We start from the raw sequence: 20570 nt of genomic DNA on the forward strand, positions 1-20570 counted from the left end.
CTGGGTGGGTGTGATGAGGTCTCCTTTCAGTGTGGATGAATCAGATTCCAGGTTATGTTCAGTCAGAGAGAGAGCGCTAAACTTCTGCATGCATAAATGCTTGTTGCTTTTTTAGCACAACTTGAATGTGCAAAGCTGTTGAACTAAATTTACTATAATTCCACAGCAAATACCTTTGTATGTACCAGATTTTCATGTTAAATAAATTTTTTTTAAAAGACTGCTGTTCTTGTACTTGCGTAAATGTTTTTGTATATGTAAATATATTTGGATATAAATGTAATTTTACAAGTAAAAGCATCTTTAATGTTTATTTGGTTGCAGTTTTTGCTGACCTGGGATCAGTAGATCAATGCTGACTGACCTTGGAACATGAAAAAGGGGCCTTGGGTGGTGGGCAGCCTGTTTGAAGCAGGAAAATTGACTCTTTAAAGGTTATCCCCCAGTGTTTTGTGTGTGTTGTAGCTTCATAGATTCACAGCTATTCACTGTCATGCAGTCTTGTGACTGTAATGCTTTAAGGCATGACACATTTCTTAAAGGCTCTTTATTTCATCTGTTCAGTTTCTTCGGGGCATTTTAGTATGGCTGTCACGTTCTCGCCTGTCACCACAATTGCGTAATCTAATTTTTGTCTGTGTGGTCCGGTGGGCCAGATTGAGGAGAGGGCTATCACACAGCCTGTCTGGCGGTTATTATAGTGATTTTCAATCCAATTTTCTCCTCGCACTCCAGCACAGCACACAGTAACAAGCTGTATTTCGCTGTTTCCTGTGAGATAGTGCTTTATATTAATTTCTTGTTCCGTTCTTGCTGATGAATTCTTTTATATTTAAGACCATAGAGATGCAGAAACTCAGGTCTGGCAAATCTCAGGGGCTAGTAATGGATTCAATTTACAGAGCCTATTAAGGTTTCAAACATCAAAGCTCACATTTATTTCTGAATGTGTCACTGTCAAAACATCTACAATTAGTCATGTTCGAAAGCAAAAGCAAAAAGAGTGATACATGGAAAACAAGTGGTTAAGTTTTGCCTGGTCAGGTTTGGTTTATTTTTAGGCTACTTAATGGAGCAAAAAGACATAATGGGCTTTCACAATGCTCACCCTGGAATACTAATGCACCACAGAAAACACCTCTGTGAACTTTTCCATAGTATTAAACAAAAGGCCATGTTAAACAGATGAAAGGTCTTTAGGCATTTAGGCTGAATGCAAAACAGCCCTCTTTTATATAGTGTTGTTCCCTGCCTAGAATGTCAAAGGTAGTTGACAGGAGCTGAAAGGTTTTTTGGAGTAGTCTCTTGAAACAAACATAAAATGCAAGTGTTATGTATTTTATGTTTGGAACTGGCAATGATATGTATATTAAAGCAGCCATGTTTAGTACTTAGGTAGTAACTGCTTAAAGTCTGTGTTTTGTAGTCATCACCTTGTTCTATGTCTATTCTGGAGATGATTTGCCAAGTCTCTAATGCAGCAGTTTAATGCTTCAGTTTCTGCTTAATGTCAGGCCCTGTTTCCTGTATGTGTTCTCATTAGCATATAGGCCTGGACAATAAAGGGTTTTCCATTTCCTCAGCTGTATGTTTGGGATCAACTGCCCAATGAACTAGGAGTCACATACTGACATCCCCGCCACCATGTTTCACAGATGAAGTGGTATGCTTCTGATTCTGATTATATGCAGTTCCTAAGAGTCAAAACCACTTTACTCCTATTCCTATGGTATATTCTCTGACAAATACATACCTCACCTCCTGAATGTTATTTCTAAACAATTGGACAGATAATTTGACCTTGTCATAGTAAGGATTTTTCTGCTGGCAGCTGAAGGTCTTCTTTGGCACCAGTCCCTTTAGTAAGCCCACCAGTGTGTTCTTGCTTCTTAAGGATCCCAACAGTCGATGTTGGTAATTATGTGGTTTGACTAATGGCCTTGTTTAGTCTTGGTTTTAGCTTTTGTCCTCATGTCCAGAAGCAAGCCTAAAACTGATTCTCAGTATGTGTTCCTGTTTGTAATTGTGTTCTTGTGGACCTGTCAAATGCCTGCATCTGTTTCAATGCTCAGATGTTTTCTTAGTTCTCCTGTGTTATTGAGAATACCTTAAAAGGGGACTTAGAATCCTACTTGATAAATGTTTTTACTAGCTTTGCTGGGAAGCATGAAACTGAAGCCCCTCCAAGAGAAGAGATATGAGGAGAGAAACGAGAGAAGATAAAAAAAAAGGGGGGAAGATGGGGAGGAGATGGGTGCGAAGTTGTTCAACATGCAGGTAGAGAGGAAGTGAGGGTTTATTATATAGGGCGGAGAATGGAAAGTGTAAGGGTGTGGATTAGTCTCCCAAAATTAAGTTATATGCATAACTCAACTTAAACTGGATGGCCAAAAAGGACAAGCTTGTTTTACGGCTGGCTTAACTGGTGCTTTCTAACATGAGATAACTAACATATTTTGTTATGTCAGCTGTAGTTGCAGCATATAAGAACATACAAATATTTTTAAAGGATTTAATAGCTTTTGTTTATTGATTTTATTTTGTGTGTAAGTAACAAACAGCAGTTTATACTTTTTTGTCCTTTTATATGCATTTCATTTTCTAAGCATGTATTTTCTGCACAGCTGTTTTGACTTTGATCCTGATGTGATTGTGTCTATGTGTGATAATGCATTGCCAAATCCTGCAGGTCTATGATCAGGTTAAGCTGCAGAAAAAGCTTTGAGGCTGTTAATTCTATTACATTAAGCTTCTTAAAGCCAGAGGGACAGTGGAAGGATATGATATGTCAGATTTATCCCGTCTCTTCTGTTTCCACTACATACACTGTGTGAGCGTGTCTGTATGCATCGCTGAAATGTGTATATGTATATATATTTTGCATTTAAGTATAACACAGTGCCCTTTACAGTTATTAGTACCCTTGGTAGGACAAAAAAAAAATTTTATACTGAAAAGAGGCTTTTCATTTTTTTTTTAGAATTGTTTTATTTCTGAGTAAAAAATAAAGAGTGCCCAACATTTGCTATATACCCTTTTTTATTTTTTGTTACTTTGAAACAGTAAAATATCAAAAATTGAATCTTGTCTTTAATAATAAGGAAATATTTGTGTCTTTTGGAAAAAACAGGTTACATGCTATTCTCAATAATAGATATTCTGACCAGGGGTATCCAAACCTTTCTATGCCACTGTCTTGCATACAGTATGTATTCAGTATGTATTCAATGTATGACACCAAGCCTAAATACTACATTACACTGCTTTAAGGAGCACCGATTACTGATACAGGTTATTAGTTGTAAAGGTGGAAGCTATCATGTTGAGACCAAAGGTACACTTGTTGTTCACTCTGTTGACTCATGAGAGCTGCAGTCAATATACATTTACAGTTTCAATCCCATCAAACTTTTTTTTGCAGTGTGCCAAGTCCTGCTGGAAAATGAAATCCACATCTCCATAAAGGTTGTCAGCAAAGGGAAGCATGAAGTGCTTTTAGATTTTTCGGGAAAACACTGCACTGATGTTGGACTTGATAAAACACAGTGGATCAACACAAGCAACACCAACACCAATTTTGCATTTAATTTGGAAATCAAGCAACTAGAGTCTGAAAAAAGAGTGAAGAGACACACAGTCCAAGCTGCTTGAGGTCTAGTGTGAAGTTTCCACAAATCTTACAGCACTTCATGCTTCCCTGTGCTGAAAACTTTTATGGAGATGTAGATTTAATTTTCCAGCAGGACTTGGCACACTGCCCACACTGCCAAAACTACCAGTCGGTCTTATATAATATTCTTATTTGTTGTTATTTGTTTGTTTGTAAGCCATAATCATCAGCAACAAAAATAAATAAATGCTTAAAATGATCACTTTATGTGTAAATACATCTATATAATATATGAGTTTCATATTTTGAACTCAATTACTGAAATAAAGTATATTTTCATTGATATTCTATTTTTTTGAGATTCACTAGTATATCAGGGGCATCCCTGAATCAGCAAGTGTACACAGCACATGCCAGTGAATCAGAAACAGCAGGACAATAATTTTGGCCATATCATCAGTCCTATGACCAGCTGACAGGTTCACATGGCTCTGCTCTTTTCTAACCACAGAAATAAGCACCTGAAGTTTGTTTGGGAACGGCTTCAAAGGTCAACAGAGACAAAAATAGGGCTTTTTGTGGACAAGGGGTAGTGTTTGTAGTAAAATGAGTCAAGGTCATGCAGAAAATGACCTAATCCCTGCTGTAAAGTATGATGGTGGATCTCTAATGTTGTGAGGCCCAGATAATCTTGTTAGGATTTATGACATCATAGAGTCAAATGCTGCAGATATTGTAGATAAAAATCAGACTACCCCTCCAGGAGGAAAATGCTAAACAAGCACCAAAGCTATACTGAGTGGATCTGTCATATTATTTTTTACCCAAGCTCTCAAGAAAGTTTGTCTTTGGGATAAAAGGAAAAGAATCACACACTAAAGCATTTGCTGAGATTTTTTTATGAACGAATGGTCCTGGATCTCTTCCATTTCAACCAGCATTATCAAAAACCAATTCAGAATACGGATTTGTTGAACACACGTGTTATCACATTTTGTATGGTAACATAGAAATCCTTACCTGAATTCTACTATTTCGCACACTAATTCTCACACACTACATGCAGACATCCATCCATGTAAAACTTTGGCATTTGTATTAATTTTTTATTTTATTTTGTCGTTATGTATGTATTTTATGTGCATACAGGGGTACATGCTATATATGTAGGACTCATACTATAAAAATTTTTTTGGATCATATATTGTCACAGAAATAATTGTTATTGTCATTTTATGACAATTGTATTTCACTAATATATTGATTAACATAATAGAACAAAATCAGTTGCACAGTTTTAAAAAGAAAGTTAATGAACTCTCTTGTCTTGCTCAATATTATTGGTGGTATTTCAGGAAAATTATGAATAATATAGTGTAATTATTAATATTCTGTCAGATATTCTACTTTCAAGACATAAGGCATTCCATTATTATTATTAATAAATATTTTCCTTCTTTTCTCTGATTATTGCATTCTCTTTACATTCACATTTTTTAGGTATTGCTTTGACCAGTAATTTTACTTTTTTGAACGGTACTTGTATGTGTGTATAACATTGTTCTAGAGTGTGGTTAATTATGTATTTATTTGTTTCATTTTGCCATGTGTAGGTCTGGATGGCTGGTTGAACCTCACTGAGATAGACCCAGATGAAGAGGTTCAGGGGGAGATTCACCTGCAGATCTCGTTGCTAGGGGATGGAGATATTCCATGCAAACTGCGCTGTAGAGTTCTCGAGGCCAGGTCAGAAGCTTAGAGAACTCGTATAAACTAATTTTCCACTTGAAACCAGTGCTGCTCTCCCTGTTACATATTTATAAATGTGCTATATAACATTAAATAAATGTGTAATTTATACATCTTTATTTTTGTTTTGTTTTCTAGAGATCTTGCCAAAAAAGACCGCAACGGTGCATCAGATCCGTTCGTCAGAGTTAGATACAATGGCAAAAGCCATGAGAGTGCAGTAAGCAAATGAGTTTCTGTTTTCTTTCTGTGTGTGTTTTTTTTTTTCTTTAAAGCTTGTTGTCTGTTGATTTATACTTTGTATAATATTTCAGACGGATTATTATATTTAATGTGGTTAATGTGTTCCATTGATCAACAAAACTGGATTATAGGATCCTTTGGTCTGTGGACACAAATTATTCATATTTTAGCCAAAAATTCCACTGCTTGAAAATGTATGAATACATTACGGTACCCGTAAGTGTTTAATTTACATAATGCTCCATCCACTAGCCTTTTTAATATGTTTCAGCATTCAGCAGTGATTCACCATTGCAGATTCCTCCAAAAAGCCTAGGCTTAAAATCTGTGTCTGGGGAAACTTGATTGTTATTAACTCTGAGTCACACTAAGATGGACTGTGAAATTGCTTTTTCTTTGCTAACCTCCTGAAGGGGCAGTTTAACTAAGGCAAACAATGGGTACACATTAGCTGTACCTTCTATTCATTGTTGATTACTAGAGCATATCTTTGCTAGAATTGTCCCCTTGATGCTGGTGAATCAAACGTATGCATCTAGGTGGTGAAGAAGTCCTGCTATCCACGCTGGAATGAGAGTTTTGAATTTGAGCTGGACGAAACATTGGCCGATAGCCTTCTCAGTGTGGAGGTGTGGGACTGGGACCTGGTCAGCAAAAATGACTTCCTTGGAAAGGTACAGTTTATCACCGATGTGATTTTGAAGTATACTATAAAAGCTTGCATTCCAGTAACTCACAGATATATGCTTAACTTCATATTATTCAAATTATGTGGTCCCAGACACATGCAGAATATTAATTTACTCCTTATATTGTCGTATATCAGTTATAAAAGGATGAGTATACATTACAATGGATAATCAGGAAAATCCTCAGAAAAATAGCACATCCTAAATCTCCTGAGCTTTTCACTTTGTTCTGCTTCACAGATTCAGTCTAGTATTAGCCTAATTTGGAGCTGTTTCAGAACAATCAGTGTGATCTGATGAGCTATAGGCACAGTTCACTTGATGAATGCTAATGCAGAGCACAGAAACTGAAGAAAGAACTCTAGCTAACAACATCTTGAGAGTGGGAATGGCACACAGAGTCTTCATCAGTTCACTGAAAAGTATGAATTCAAGTATTCAAGATTCAGTTTTTACCAGATCCAATGGCTGTCATGAAAATCAATGAAAATGAAAATCATTGCTATGCTATGTGTAAGACTTAAGTACAACAATGTGTGGATTAAGATATAAGGTCAAATAGCGTATACAAGGTTAGCTTGAGCCCTAGCTGTAAAGCCACACAATTTTAAAGGAACATCTTTATTATTTTTTTTTATGTAATTTTATTTCTAATCTTTTTTCCATTTTCTCCAATTTAAACAGCCAATTACCCAACCAAACCTCCCCCTGTCACTAGACTAGCCCATGCCTCCTCTGACACATGTAAAGTCAGCCACTGCCTCTTTTCAAACTGCTGCTGATGCCAAGTAGCATCACAGCGCGCTCGGAGGAAAGCGCAGCGACTCAGTTCTTGATACATTAGTTCACAGATGCCTTTTGCTCCGGACATCTCCTTTTGGAGTGATGTGGGGAGAGAGTTCCATCTACCCACCCAGAAAGAGCAAGGCCAATTGTGCTCTCTCAGGTCTCCGGTAGCTGATGGCAAACTACATGAACAGGATTCGAACCGACGATCTCCTCATCCTAGTGGCAGCGCTTAGCCCGCTGGACCACTCAGAGCCACATACATGTTTAGTAGAAAAGAATAATTTGTTTGGCTGTTTTGTTCCTTTAATGGTGAGAAATCTCAGTAAAGCTTAGAAATGTTTTTAATTTATTCTATCTTTTAATTTGTTTTTGAATTAAAGTAATTTCATCAAGTTACTGAATTTTTGGTGTTGGTGTTCAACTTACTGTCCTTTTTAAATTATTAATCCTTCAGTTGCACTGATCATTCATGTGAGATCTCTATTTGAATACATTTACAATGTTTATAGCTCTTATTTTGGTCTGGTAAACAGTCAGTCACATTAAATTTCCCACCCGCAAATAAATGTCTTGATCATCATCTCCAGCTTGGTGTTGCTTTGACATTTAATTGTCAAGTCGGCTGACGTTTGTCTCCTTGTTATCCCTCAGGTCCTGTTCAACATCAACAGGCTTCAGTCTGCACAGCAAGAGGAGGGCTGGTTTCGCCTGGGGCCTGACAAACCCAAACACAGCCAGTATGAGTGAGTGCCTTTGATTTCATATCATTTACTTTCACAGCAAGCGCCAATAAGGAATGACCTTCGATGCTTCTCTACAGGCTCAGTCATGGTACACATTAGTTGTATATAGGTTAGAGTTGTATGCATATTAGGCCCTGTCCGTAGGTATCTAGATATTTGAATAAATTTAATTATGTTCGTTTTTAGTTTCTTTTCACATGAGAGCAGATTTTTTTATGTCAGTAATATTGAAGGTTTTTTGCCAAAAAAGATTTTGGCAAGCATTGACAGCACACTGTTTACTTGCACATGATTGTTTGTTGCTGTTTCCATTTGTTGAGAATGCAGTGCTTCTGTGAGATGACTAGGTTGTAATGGTTTGATATTTTGGGGGTTGATAACATGTTTATAACTACATTTAGCTTTAAAATAGTATAGTCAAAGCAGTCAGAATGTACTTCCTCTTGTTCTTTTAAAGACAGTTGTTCTCTGACATGTTTTACTTTATTATAAGTATATAATAAACTATATTTATTGCTATATTAAAAGATTAAAGTTGAATAAAATTAAAGGAGAATAATCTAATTATACACATAAACGGCCACACAGTAGGAAGTAACATAACATAACATAACATAACATTCTTTTTAGATTTATTTTCTTTTAAAGCTTTAATTTTTTACTATTATTATAATAAGCAGGCATACTGTTTGCAACACAACAAGGTATTAGTCTGTTTTTAATTATGCATGCCTGCAGAGTTCTCCAGGTGTTTAAAAAATAGGCTATGGGATATGGAAATAGGATAATGGAAAAATAAGATATAAAAAAAAAAAGACATTGTAATTTCTTTTTATTTTGTGACATATATTACAATATGTTCATATATTTTTTTAATTGTTTTAGAACAATTTCAGCATGTCAGGATTTTAATAATGAACTTATGTAATAATGACTGATGTACACTGACATACACTGATTTAGACTGTTCTCCGAAAGTCGGTGCATTGCACTACTCCTGATAAGCCTTACAGCGGTGTAGCCTGTCAGCTAGAGGTGGGTGGGCCTTTTGTCCCAAAAGTAGACCTTTTAATTACAGGCACAGCTTTTATTATATAGATGGGCCTTTGAACTGATGCTATTATGCTATTATTAACCACAGCAATTCTCTATAATTGTCTATTAGTACTGTCTCCTGCCGAATTTCAGAAATTGTTAGTGATGCTATTTTAGTTGTAGTTTAGTTAATTTGTTGCAGCTGATGTGATGGATTTGGCAGCCACTTGTGAAGAGCTAATAAAATGTTGCAGAATTGGCAGGAAGAAGTTCGCTAAAATACGCTCACCTACTCATTTTATTTTAGGAAGAGCCGTTCTATATTCTGAGAAAATTAAGACAACTGCTTCAGTGCTGCTGCTTTAGTAATGTAATGACATTTTTTAGACTGTAGGCCTACCATTTTGTGTAAATTTGAAATTTATTTACTTAACAAAAATAAAAGTGTAAATAGAAATGTGGCAAACACTATAGGGTAACAACAGATTCTAAAAAGTCTTAAATTGGTTTAGCAAAGAAGATTAATTCATCTTCAAATGTTTTAAATCTAACCTGTAGGTCTTATAAATGTGAATACAGTTTTGATCACAGTTCATAATGCATAATAAATAAACATGGCAATAATGTGTTCTACATCATTTCTATAAATATGTGTATTTATGAATGCTTTATAAATGCATTATAATGTGAGTCATAGAATAATAGACATGGCATTCATTAAAAGTGTTACCAAGTTATCCTACTGGGTTAACCTGTAGCATAGCATTTATTAGATCTGAAAAGGGCAATATTTTTTCAATATTATGCTCATTATTTGCTTTTTGCTTGGGTTACATGTTTTAGTGCATGAACAATGTATGAAATATTGGTCAGAAAATATAGAAACCAGAAGTCTGTAAACTTAATATTAGTCTTTTTGTGCTTTTTGTCATTTTGTTATTGTTAAAGTGGTCTTAATTTTGATTGTGAGTTGTATTAAAAAGTCTTAAAAAGGAAAAATGTAAAATTTCCATTCCATATTGTTAACAAACATCAATATTCATTTAGCTTTTCATTTAAATTTGTGTTCTACCCTGAACAGCAATACGAACTAAAAGTGTGACACCAGTTGGGAAGCCAATTTTTTACTGTACCTTTTTGTCTACTACACTACTGGACTACACTGTGTGTTACGCGCTGACAGTGTCGTCACTGTTTGGCACAGGCAGCTGCTCCTCTGCGTTAGCTGGCCGTGTGTGAGGCTTTTGCAAACTTGTGCGCGTCTGTTCCCGTCCATGTGCTGACAGGAAGTACTAATCCTTTCCGTGGCTAAATCCTGGGATTTTTTTTTTTTTATTCTCATTCTCTTTCTCTATCTCTCTCTCTCTCGCTCTGTCTCTCTCAACGTCTCTCTTCTGTCATGTGGATACGCAGGGAGGATTATAAAGCAGGCATGCAGAGGAGGAGTGGGATGGCAGGGCTTACGTAAAAACTCAAAGGTTTTGACCAGATCTAGAATATCGGGATTGGCCAGTGGTGATGAAAAACACGATATGTCAGCGTGTGTGTATAAGGGGACAGGGGGATTAAGAGGGGAAGTATTTTGAGGATGCGTTGTGTCAGTGTGACAGAGATTACAGCCTAAATCATTCATTCACTCTTTATGTGTTTGCTGATTCATTCATTTATATGCTGTTCACAGATCCTGATCTGTAAAGAGGTCATTATATCCTGACCTCAGCTATTTACAGCAAACTGCTTTGTATTTAGTGGGTTTAGTGTGCTCGGTTCTCCAGTACACAGAACTACAGGGCCTTCAAAAAGGTGGTAAAGGATTAGAAACGAGTCAGAGCATATAGCCGTAACATATAGAAATATTCCAGCTTTTCAGTAGAGGAATGAATTGAAGTAGAGCTGGGCGCTATTTTAAAAATAATCACAATTTTCATTATACACTGTATTTATCTTAATGTGTTTATTTTATTCTTAAAAACACAATTTAAGCCACTATTTTTTCTCTCATGCATAGCACAGTGATTATTGTTCAGTTTTTGCTGCTCATCATCCAGTAAGCAGCACAAATTATACTCTCTGCAATTAAGTGTCCAGTTGGCTCAGTGTTCTTTTAGCATTGATGGCATCATCCATATGCATAAAAAATCATATTGACGATATGCTAAAAATTTGTATCACAGTACAATATAATATAATTTTGCCCAGCTATAGATTGAAGAATTATCTTTAAGATATTTCACAATTTTTTCATTTCATTTGTTAATAAACATCAATTTCAGCATTTTAGGATTGCAGCACATTCCATATTAAGGTGGGACTGAGGCAATGTAGGATTGGTAATAAAAAAAAGTGAAAAAAAACATTAAAATGTGGTGTAATCAGGTGATTGTACTTGTTACTTGTTACAAAAGCATTATCCATTATCCAAGGCTGAGTCTATAAGGACCAAAGATGATCAGATGGTTAGAGGATCAGTTGGTCTGGCTTTTGAGTGGTACAGCGGTCTAAAGCACTGCCACTATGATCGGGAGATTGCTGGTTCGAATCCTGGTCATGTTGCTTGCCATCAGGTGCCGTAGCCTTGAGAGAGCACAATTGGCCTTGCTCTCTCTGGGTGGGTAGATGGTGCTCTCTTCCCTCATCACTCCAAAGGGTGATGTTGATCAGCACAAGGTGTCTGTGAGCTGATGTATCAGAACCGAGTGTGCTGTGATGCTACTCAGCAATGCTGCGTCAGCAGCAGTTTGAAAAGAGGTGGTGTCTGACTTCACGTGTATCGGAGGAGGCATGTGCTTCTCCCTCCTGGTGTTGATAGAGGGAGTCCTAATGAGAGGGTTGGGTCATTGGCCGTGTAAATTGGGTATGTTAGTTTAGTCTGCAAATGCATGAAAAGGTCTGTTTAATACAGTGTTGCTCAAAGAAAGTTGGCTGTGCATAATTCAGTATGTAACGATTGTGAAGTGTGGATGCTGCACATATTACGAAGTCAAGGCTGTGGAAGAAAAGGATAAGGGAGCTGGACTGGGTTGCCTGCACCAACATCTGCCCCATACTGTTGCACACATTAGGATGTGTCTGCAGGTTGAATAGTACAAAATAACACCTAAAACAATTAATCGATTGGTATCAACAATGCCCAATGTCTTCTGACAAGGAATTTGAAAATTGAATAAAGTGATAAATGCTTTATTGTCCCAACTTTTTTGAACTGTGTTGTAGCACTGAAAAGCAGGAATTGATGTATATTAACAGATTAAATTAAATTAACCAGACAAGACATGTAATATTTTCATTTATCTGGTTTGGGGTTGTACAGTGTAGATTTTGACATTGCAAATGGCAGTCAGAATAAAATGTTGCTTACATCAGTGTCCTAAAATATTCCTAGCTGGTTATGTATTCATCTGTTAGCGTGTATCTAGAACGCTCAGTTTTACAGAGACACACAGAATTAGATTTTAGTGAAAATCCTTTTTATTAATGTCTGTCCATCTGTTCCTGCTTCGAAAAGGTGGAATTAAATTGTCACTGCTGATCCCAAACAAAGGATTATTTTCCTCCAGTTTGTGTTGCAACATTCACCTATTATTGTGATATTTACAGTGTTTTTGACCTCAATCAGTCAATGTCAGTCAGTACAGTGTTTTGGAAGCATTTTCTGTTTGAATGTTTTGTGGCTTATTCATATTTTATCAAATATGTGTTAACTGTTAATGCGCATGCGTGTCCCACGGGGGGGGTGGGGGGGGTGGGAGGGGTCGTTCTGAGGGAGAGCGATGTAATGGTGGTTGTGTGAATACGGAGAAGTAAAGTTTGGAGTTCGTTTAAAACGCGTGTCGTCTTTGTTCACTAACAATATGTACAGCAGGCAGCATGCATGCACTGGCAAGAGCTTTACATAAACCTAGTAAATGGTATTAAAAAGGTTACTGCTATTTGGTAATATGCCAAGTCGTGTATATATATATATATATATATATATATATATATATATATATATATATATATATATATATATATATATATATATATTTAGGCCAGGTTTTAATCAGTTACATTATATGTTCTTTTATTTTTATTGAAACAACCCCCTCCTCTAGCATCCTTGTTTAAACACAGGGTTTGGATGTATTTAAATCTCAATTTGCAGGACAAATGGTGAAGTATGAAAATGATTTTGGCCTCCGCTGCCCTCTCTGTGTAGTGATGTCATTCTAATGAATTTGGATGCTGAAAAAAAAAGAGATGCCCATTAAGCACCCATAATCTACCCCTCCTCCCCCGGATCTGCGCTCAGTGAATCAGTCAAGCCGGCGTTGTTGTTATTTATTTTGCCTCTTTTCCTTTTTTTTCCGCCTTGCACACCATCTTCTTCCTGATTGGATTTTTGACGGCCCACCATCTGTTGCCTGCTGTTTGGTGACTGGCTGTTGATGGTGCTGCTTGGCACACACAGACTCTCACACACACACACACACACACACACACTCACACACACACACAAGCACGCTTCAACCTCCCACTTTCCCTTAAGTGTTGCCCCTCTTCGGCATTGAGATTATGTACTGCAAGTGATCAGCGGGTGTGGGTGTACTATGAGTGGGCTCAATCAAAATATCACAGCCAGGGCCACTCAAACAAAAACTGATGCGACCGGGCTCGTCAGGAGAGCAAAATAATGGTTTGTTTTTTATCTTGTGTGCTCAGCTCAATTCTAGCATGCTCCGTCATAAAAGTAGGCAGCAGGTCGGATGAAGTGGAAGTGTGGATTGTGGAGGACAGTCGTTAAAAAAAAAGACGAAACTCTGAAAGAATGGAGAGAGCTAGCACATTTATTGAAAATAAATAGCTTATTCCTACTGACAACTGATTGACCTAGAAAAAATATTATGAACAAAATGAAAGATACAAAAATTACTGTTTTGTATTCTAAGAGCTGTTAGCTCTGTAGTGTTGCTGTGCTAATAGCTACTCACAGTACAGGTTGAAAGAAACAATGGATATTCAGTTGGTGGGGTTAAATCTTTACATCCTCCACAAGTCATCTACAAAGGTGTGAAATTGAACTGAAAAAAAAAGCCAAGCCTAGGATATTAAATAACTTGTGTCTGCAGTTGTAAGCCAGCAGGAGTTCCATTAACCGGTTGAATAAGGTACTACAGCTTTCTGTGACCAAGATGTTCCTACAGTGAGGGTCACACAATCCTGTAATCCACATCTCCCCAATGTGAACTGATTTCCTTTAAAACTAACGATCAATCACACATTTTGGCAAAAAAAAATATATATGATACGGATACATAGCTGATTTTAATTTGTACAGATGCAATGAAATAGAAATTTCTAGGCTGATATGCTAATTTGTGATCATTTTGGCTGATACTGGCTGTCATGAAATTATCATTTAAATTAATTATTAAATAAAAACAAATATTGCTAATTTTTCAAATGTTATGTTGAAGATATCCCCACACATATTCTATAAGTCTGAGATGAGTTGAAAATCAACAAAATTAGTAAAAATGGGCAAGTCACCTAAACGTTTATTTATTTGCCTGTTTGTTTGTTTAAAGTGAAACTGAGGGAAACCTCAGCTTCTCATTTACCAACTTCTAATTTGAATTTTTCATGCAGCTGTTACATTCAATACAGGTGCCAGAATGACATTTTTATCTCAGAGTTTTAGTGCGTAGGCCAATAAAGTTGTGTACAGAGACTGTGTACGTGTCGCTGTTCCCATTCATTCAATGAAATTAAAGCCAAAATCTTCCGCCATGTTGGCGATCCTGATACCCGAGTCTGCGCAGTAGAGACCAGAGGAGGGAGAAAGACTGTGGAGAGACAACCTACTCATTTAAATAACCCCGCCCCTGAGGGCTGCCTCAAGGTCACAGACTGCAGAGCGGAGCGGAGCTGACGGTCTCTTATTGGTCCCGCCCATAACCAGCCCTTTTACAATAACCACACCTTTTTTGAATAGAGCTGAATAACGTTTTTAAAAACGAGTTCTGTGGGGATATAAAATTTAACAGTATAAGCAGAGGTTACACTAGCTGTTGCATTTAAATAATGGAGGTAGAATTGCAGTATATTGGAAAAAAAAACGTGATTGAAAGTTGTCTGTTTTGCCATTGAAACCTATGGGGATGGGTGGGGTTACACAGCTTTCTGCAACCGAACAGCAGGGGGTGCCCGACCTGTGGTGGCTTCACTTTTGAGAGACGATGCTCTGTCCAGCTATACATGTTGTGTATGGTTGTGTATAATTCTGTAGTCCTTATTATGCAAATATTTGGTCTGACATTAATTTGCAATGACAAAAATTAATGGTGTTTACAAACTATCACACTATACAAACATCGATAGGGTTTTCCATAAATTGTCTCCATCACGTTATGTGGTAAACAAAAATGTTCAGAACCTTATACATCTTATACACACTCGACTGGCAAAGTGGGCTGGGTTGTGTGCTTGTTTAAGAAATTGCTTTCTAATGAGGCCGCATTATCAACTTTTTGCATTATCAACTTTTGATTATAGCTCTGTAAAAAAATGACACCACTTAAAAATGATGAGTTTCTTTGATTTTACCAAATTGAAAACCACTGAAATATAATCAAGAGGAAGATGGATGATCACAAGCCATCAAACCAAGCTGAACTGCTTGAATTGTTGCACCAGGAGTGGCATAAGCAGTGTGTAAGACTGGTGGAGGAGAACATGCCAAGATGCATGGAAATTGTGATTAAAAAACAGGGTTATTCCACCAAATTATGATTTCTGAACTTTATGAATACACACTTGTTTTCTTTGCATTATTTGAGGCATGAAAGCTCTGCATCTTTTTGTTATTTCAGCCATTTTTCATTTTCTGCAAATAAATGCTCTAAATAACAATATTTCTGTTTTGAATTTGAAAGAAATGTTGTCTGTAGTTTATAGAATAAAACTACAATGTTCATGAAGTGGTCTTTTATTTTTTTTCAGAGCTGTATTTATAATATATATATATATATATATATATATATATATATATATATATATATATATATATATATATAAATTATATTATATATATATAATATATTTCAATTCCAATGCCAGCATATTCCTAATAATAACAGGTCCCAAAGTAAATTAAAAGAAAATAAAGGCACAAAATGCTATTAAAATGATACTATTATTATTTATCACAATTATTTCTTACACAAAATACTATACAACAAATGTTTATTGTGTGGAGTAGCATTAGCTTACATGTAGTAATATTCATCTCTTTCATTAATGACTCATAATCCAGAGCATCCAGCCATATAGGGTACCTATAGGGTTTTAAAAATATTTATTAATCACAGAACATGATAAAGCATTACATTTAAATAATTTATACATAACCACATCCAAATCTTTGGCACTTTACTGCATGGCTCAAACAGAGATGCTGGAAAGAAGTGGATGGTTGCTCAGATGTAGTGAAATTGAGTATTGCAGGGGATGCTGGTTGAAAATGGGGCAAACAGCATCCCGTATTAAAAAAGGTGCACGCCCATTGGCGGCAGAGCTGCTGGCAGACTGTATTACGAGTTGTTACGAGCTCCAGCGGGTGGGGTGCTCCTCTGACCTTCAGCAGCTGCTGACCGCAGACCGTGATATTGTATCCCCTTCCTTGACTGGCTGCCGTTAATGTCCTCATTTTTAGTTTGTTTTGTCGCGCCAGCCCTGTAAAACACTTCTACCCATGCAGCTATAAAGTCTAGTCTACCATTTCATTTCTGTAGAGCGCTTTGCTCAGGATGGTTGCTATAATGGAGTCATTTTCTTTATTATTGTTTGTCTGTCCTGCTGGTCATATTTCCTGGAATGCTTAAAGTGGAGTGAGTCAGGGCTTGTTTTTTGGGATAATCTGTTTTTGTTGAATTCTCTCTAGGCTTAAAACCAAACACATTTTGAATTTGCACAGGAGGCTTTTTTTACTGATGGAACAAAACTCATGTCTTGTTTTCTTTGTGTTGTCAGCGTGGAGGGTTAAGTACCTTTAGGCTATGTGATGATTAAACTAGCGTCACTCAATCTGGTGCCAACCCCCTCCCTGACTCCCTCTCTCTCTCTCTCTCTCTCTTTCGCTCTCTCTCTCTCTCTCTTTAAGAGGCACTCTGGGCTCCTTGCGGCTGCAGCTGCGGCTCCGTGACGAGACGGTCCTGCTGTCCAGCCATTACCAGCCACTCACTGAGCTACTGAGGCAGTCCGTTGGGACTCACCTCAATGTGAGTCTGCGTCATTAACATATTCCACCTCCAACCAAAGCCTACACAGTATTACAGTTCTAATTTTAGATGGAATACGTTTAATTCTATTTTTAGGAACTGAGGTTGTTTAGTTCCTCTAGTGACAATCATAGAAGGTCATAACTGGGTTTAATAGCATGTTTTTAGTTTTGGGCATATCTTGGAAATGGTTGGGGAATTGTTATATTGTATTAGTTTTACATATGTCATCATGCATGCAAATAGAGGTGGCCTATATGATAATAATTTATTGTTTTAATATTTTTCTTTTTCTTGTTTTCATATCAATAACCCTACATACTATATATTTCATTACAGAGAGCATAATTAGTACAGTTTAATTTCCTGAAGGACAGGACATTTTAAATACAAACCACTGAATTAAAAATGGGATAGTATTTGGAAGGGTGTTTTTTTTATGCACCTGTCGCTAATGTTGCATTTTGACTAACATATTTGAAATTTTGATCATGTGTTTGAGATACATATTGTGTATAGTGAACCGTTTTTAAATGTTGTGATATAATATTTTTACCAATCCCCCCTTCAGGTAAACCTTCCATACATTTTAATTGATCGTATTATTTTGGTTTTATGGGTCAGGGATAACTAGAATAATAGTAATAATAGTTTTCAGTTTCTCATTTTTAATAGCTATTTAAGAGTTTGTTTAAAAGACTAATAGATGTGTTTAGATCGTATTATTTTGGTTTTATGGGTCAGTGATAACTAGAATAATAGTAATAATTGTTTTCAGTTTCTAATTGTTTTAATAGCTTTTTAATAGTTTGTTTAAAAGACTAATAAATGTGTTTAAATCATTAACATCCATGACAACCCTTTGATATTTAATTTACATCCATTTCTGTGGACTCTTGTATCTAGCATAAGAGTTGAAAGCTCATCTTTAACTTATACAGTAAGTGGTAATCATTGAGCGTAATCACTATGGGCCTTTATGGAGCCAGTAAAGCAAAAATAAATTTGTTTTTAGAGCCCTTTTACAAAATTGTTTAGCTTTTGTTTTTGTAATTTTGTATTTTTGGCATTTGCTAATAAGATCACCCAGTTAGATACATGTTGCTTGCATTGTGACTTGCTTGCATTGTGACAATGCACTTTATGTCCATAATATTCAGTCCTGTTTCACATATTTGACATACACCAACTGTGTGCATCACAGGGCAACAGGCCTGATCTAATCATGCTAATCGATGAGACAACAACCTCAGAGAACAGACAGGAAGTAGCCAATAACCTGGTGAAGCTGTTTCTGGGGCAAGGGCTAATTAAGGAGTTCCTGGATGTGCTGTTCAAACTTGAACTGGAAAAGACAAGTAAGAACACTAACAAGCCTATTTCAACAACACACCCTTTAACTGATTAGTCATAACTAATTAGTTTTTACATGTTTTTTGTTTGTTTGTTTTTTCCTCAGCTGAGCCCAACACGATATTCAGAAGCAACTCTTTAGCTTCCAAATCCATGGAATCATTTCTAAAGGTAATTCTGTATTACAGATGATTTTAGGTGTGATAAATAATGTAGTGTCTTTTTTCTGGAACATCCAAGCCCATTATATAAACCTGTAGCTGGTGAAATTCTTCCTCTGCCAGATGTTATTATCTAAAAACCACTTTGTTCTGTGCTGCTAGGTGGCTGGAATGCAGTATTTGCACAGGCTTTTGGGGCCCATCATCAATCGCATTTTTGAGGAGAAAAAGTATGTGGAATTGGATCCTAATAAGGTGGAGCTGAAAGAGGCAGGGTAAGAAAATAACAGAGCAATAAGAAACCTACTTCATTAGGGAGGGAAACTTAAGATGATTTGCCAAATAGAAAGATGCCAGACCATCACTCTTTTCTGTGTCTTGAGTAAGCACTGGAAAAATTAAATGCATTTGAAAGTATTTGATTTTAAAACACAATTATCCACATAAAAAAACATAGTACACAATCATAGTTAATATGTTTTTGCAATTATTGTGTTGATGGAAATATTATCCATATTTCAATTAAGAAAATCGCCTCTGTCCAATGAAAACAGTAATTCTCCAAAATGGTGACTTTACAAGAGAAAGCAAAAATCTTAATACACAATTAGAACATTTCATTCACACAGTGTTGTACGTACATGTTTTTCACATTTTCAGCATGGACATTTATTGTACACTCTATCAGTGCAAAAGACGTCTTTGGGCAGGCCAGATTAACTATTATCAAATTTAGGTGGGAGGATGGTTGTCCTGGACTCCCGTTTTTTCACCTGAGAAATGAGGATATGGCACACCTACAAAGTGTCTCAGAAACAAACGCTTACAAAACAAAGGTCTTTGTAGTCTCACAAATGTCTTAATTCACATTTAAAATTACATTACATTTTATATAAGAGCATGAATGGGCATTTTGGACTTGTACAGCTTCAATAGGGATAAGTCACAAACCCATCGCTTCTTCTGTCTCATACTTCTTCTGTGTGTCTGGAGGGCCCTTTCAACAGCACAAAAACTAATATCCTCTCAAGAGCTACACCTGGGCTCACTTGAGATTGAGTATAACTACACGAGCTCTGTGGTGTCCTGGTGCTCTGGTTAGTTTCAGCCCAAATGCAGTTTGTGGCTGCTTAGCACCACATACAAGTGATTCTGCCCAATAAAAAGGACTTATGAATTTAGAAAAAGGACTGATGGCATAAAACAACATTTTAAAAACTGTTGAACTAGCAGAACATCAGTATATAAACAGGCGAGTTTTTCCATCTTAAATAGCTGATAAAGCGAGATGTATGGATGAGAACCGAACAGAAACTGCTGATGAAAGGTGGAAACCAATTAAGGAATGAGAAAAGCAGAAAGGAAGTGTAGGCACCTGCTCATTAGTGAATAAAGTAGAAAATGCACCTGTTACCCACAACTACAGCCACAAAGATAAGTGAAAAGGGATTTAGGTAAGGGTCACTTAGGAGATATAATGTAATCCCATCATTTATGCAGATACAGCAATATCTAGTGGCTCAATGCACCGGTGCATTTATAATTATTCCAAAGATGTGTAAAACCAAAAAAATCCCATCAAGCAGTGTGAATATTTCATTAGTAACTCCATTGCTAATTATTCTAACAGATACTGGTTCAATTAGGATCACTTATTGTTTTTCATACAAAAAATACATACTTAAACCTTTTTAATGTTTCACTACTTTATTACTTTTAAAAGACAAACATTTAGAACAAGTTTAGGACTAGTTTTACATATCATTCCAATTTTGTTTTAGTTTTTGTTTTTGCAGGGGGTGGTTGCAAATATGTGAGATTTTCATATTATATGTGGATTTTACTAATTAAGGCAAGCAGAAGAAGTTTTATACTGAAAAAAAAAACTTTTTTTCCTAGATCTTCAAACTTTAAAACAGGTCAATTTGACTCGTAACATA

At 36.4% G+C, this 20570-nt stretch overlaps 1 protein-coding gene across 1 annotated transcript in view; it reads left to right on the forward strand.

The window, feature by feature from the left end:
• Positions 1–20570, forward strand: part of rasa4 (RAS p21 protein activator 4) — a 44260-nt gene that overhangs the window by 16209 nt on the left and 7481 nt on the right. Inside the window, exons 5-12 of the mRNA XM_049475747.1 lie at positions 5224–5356; positions 5498–5579; positions 6142–6276; positions 7732–7823; positions 16999–17116; positions 18321–18474; positions 18576–18640; positions 18793–18905. Of these exons, the coding sequence (XP_049331704.1) occupies positions 5224–5356; positions 5498–5579; positions 6142–6276; positions 7732–7823; positions 16999–17116; positions 18321–18474; positions 18576–18640; positions 18793–18905 (892 nt within the window). The remainder of the gene's footprint in view (positions 1–5223; positions 5357–5497; positions 5580–6141; positions 6277–7731; positions 7824–16998; positions 17117–18320; positions 18475–18575; positions 18641–18792; positions 18906–20570) is intronic.

This window comes from Astyanax mexicanus, chromosome 1, assembly GCF_023375975.1.
Source record: "Astyanax mexicanus isolate ESR-SI-001 chromosome 1, AstMex3_surface, whole genome shotgun sequence".
NCBI lineage: Eukaryota > Metazoa > Chordata > Actinopteri > Characiformes > Acestrorhamphidae > Astyanax > Astyanax mexicanus.